This window comes from Sander vitreus, chromosome 8, assembly GCF_031162955.1.
Source record: "Sander vitreus isolate 19-12246 chromosome 8, sanVit1, whole genome shotgun sequence".
Taxonomy (NCBI): Eukaryota; Metazoa; Chordata; class Actinopteri; order Perciformes; family Percidae; genus Sander; species Sander vitreus.
Genome location: NC_135862.1, coordinates 17,057,081 through 17,059,743, shown reverse-complemented (window position 1 = coordinate 17,059,743; position 2,663 = coordinate 17,057,081). Strand labels below are relative to the sequence as shown.

Here is a 2,663-nt window from a genome sequence, read left to right as displayed (position 1 = left end):
ATCTGGAGCTGACGTCTTCTTACTCTTTTTAGTACTAAATACCCTTTCGGTGTTACTATCCCCAAGGAAAGCTGTCTCGGGAAAAACAAAGAAGTCCTCCTCATATTAGGCCTAACTTCATGAAAAAAAACTGGACACGTGAGGGGTTGTTTTAAAGACAGACTTGCAAAGAAATGTGAACCTTAAAACATGTCAAATCGTATGCTTTTATTTCGAAAGCAAAATCCCAGTGTATTTCCGGGCTTGTCTGTGCTACCTGTCTGTAACTTGACGCAGGCAGCTCGTCTGTAGCTGCTGCTGGCTGCTGCAGGCGTGCTATTTGCGGCAGCCGAGAGACCTCTGCGAAATGCCTTTTGTATTCCCGGGTGGTTTTTATGGTTTAATTTTGTGTTTTGCGAGGGTCAGATCACAGTGTTTGTAGCCATGCTCTGTGGTGGATTCAGCAGGCTGTCCTAGCTGACTGAGCCGCTCCAGCAGCGGTGGGTCCGGTGCAGTGCACAGCCGGGGATGAGGCCTACTTGTTAAAGCTCCCCCACCACCCCTCCATCGTGATGGCTGATGATCAACAACAACCTGGTCAGAAGCCTGCCTCGGGATTAGGCTCTCTTCCAGCGCTGGTGCCAGGACTCCAAGGGCCCGAGGCTAACGCGTTACAGTTCAAAATAAAGAATTCAATTTGGTAAGGATGAAAATAATCCTCAAGCAGCCACACTGTCCTTATCGCTAGCAGTAGCCTTATAATTAGCGTATATGGCTGTGAAGTGGCAGGGAGGATGTGTGCTGCACAAAGCGATTGAAAATAACACGAGTGCTCCCGTGCTAAACGCAGTTATTTAACGGAAATACGACATCAGCGAGAAAAGCTACGCTGTCTGCTACCTGTTTATGTATTAATAACACGTTAACGACTGGTTATTTACAGCAGTAGTAGCTATAATCATTAGCATCGAGCCATAGGAGGCCATGTGTGATAGATGACACCAAATCCACCGGTGGTGCTGATGCTCAGGATGACAGGTGTCAAACCAGACGGCTCCACAGAGAGACAGCCTCACACTGATTTAATGCTGCTCATAACAATACAAGGCACTCTGCTAATAAGGGTTTGGTTTTTACATGTTTAGTTTCTACAGTGGCTTTAGAAATGATTAAAACTCAATTATTTCTATTTGATTTCTCATTACAATGCAGTAGATTGTGATTAAAAGCAAGTGACGTTTTATTATCTATACATCTGACATACTGTACAGTGGTTTTGGAAAGAATTCAAACCCCATTCACATTTAGCTCACTTTATAGATGTAATTTAAAATGGATTAAATGTACTTACACTATAATGACAAAGTAAAAACGTGTTTTAGAGGCTTTTATTTAGCAAATCTATTAAATATTACTAAAAATTAAATTGCTCATTTACACAAGTGTTAAGTCTTTACTCTTTATCGTTTGGTGCACCTGCTTTGATTGTCCTTGAAATACTTCTAAGGATGTGTATGAAATTGCTATTAACTCCTATCAACTATGGTGCAAGGTCCAAAATTGGCCTTTTTTTGCAGAATACATTTTATCAAGTCACAGTAAGAAAAGAACGTGTAAATAAAAAACAATGATTCAGTTTTAGAGTCCTGGTATTGTGCATGCTGGTTCACTGTCACACTGTTATCACTTACTAGGACACTCAAATGGAACAGAGCCATTGTCACTGTTATTATTAACGCCTGGTTTTTGACTGCCATGACAAGTCAAAATGTGTGATGTTAAAAAAGGCCTATGGAACAAAAAAGTAATGTCCGCATGGACCCCACAATGCAATTCACTGCATTTTACAGATGCAAAAATGACAATCGTGCAAACTACACCTGCCTACAACGCAAAATGATGAGAATTCATAAGTGTCAAAGATTTAAATTAACTCACTCTACAATAAACTATTGAGGGTCCATTGTATAGGGAGCAGTGAATGAGGACACAGACACCTAGAACATGATTGGAGTTATCCTATGGCAAATTCAAATGATTGGATATGATTTAAAAAGACAAACACCTGTATATAAGGCCCCACAATTCACAGGGCTTTTCCCACCAAGCCATGATGTCCAAGGAACTCTCCGTGGTCCTTCACGATCAATTGGTGTCGAGGTTGAGATATGGGCGTGGGTATGAAACCATTTCTATAGCTTTGAATGTTCCAGGGAGCACAGTTGTCTCCATCATTGTGAAATGGAAGAAGTATGGAACCACTAAGACTCTTCCTAGAGCTGGTCATCCAACTCAAGGCATCACCTGGCTAATACCACTAATGATTAAAAAAAAAGCATCATGCCGTGGAGGTGCTTCTCTGCAGAAGTGATGTGGAGACTTGTCAGAAGCTCGAGAAAAATGAATGCAGCCAAATACAAAAAGGAGCTGGAAGTAAACCTTCTCCAGAGTGCACACGATTACAGAAGGTTTACCCTTCAGCACGACAACAACCCAAAGCAGACAGCCAAGACAACGCTGAAATTGCTTTGGGATATATCTGGGAATGTAATTGAATGACCCAGCTGAAGCCTGGACTTGAACCCCGAAAAAAACTTCTGTGGAAAGACCTGAAGATGGCAGTTCACACACTCCCCGTTTAAGCTGACTGAATTGTAGAGGATCTGCCAGGAAGAAGACTTGAA

The 2,663-nt window shown here is 41.9% G+C and overlaps 1 protein-coding gene across 1 annotated transcript in view; it reads left to right on the top strand.

The window, feature by feature from the left end:
- Positions 1 to 272: 272 nt before the first annotated feature.
- The window catches only part of rfx7b (regulatory factor X7b), a 16,146-nt gene continuing 13,755 nt past the window's right edge, over positions 273 to 2,663 (top strand). The window contains exon 1 of the mRNA XM_078257206.1: positions 273 to 679. Within this exon, the coding sequence (XP_078113332.1) occupies positions 552 to 679 (128 nt within the window). The 5' untranslated portion in view covers positions 273 to 551. The remainder of the gene's footprint in view (positions 680 to 2,663) is intronic.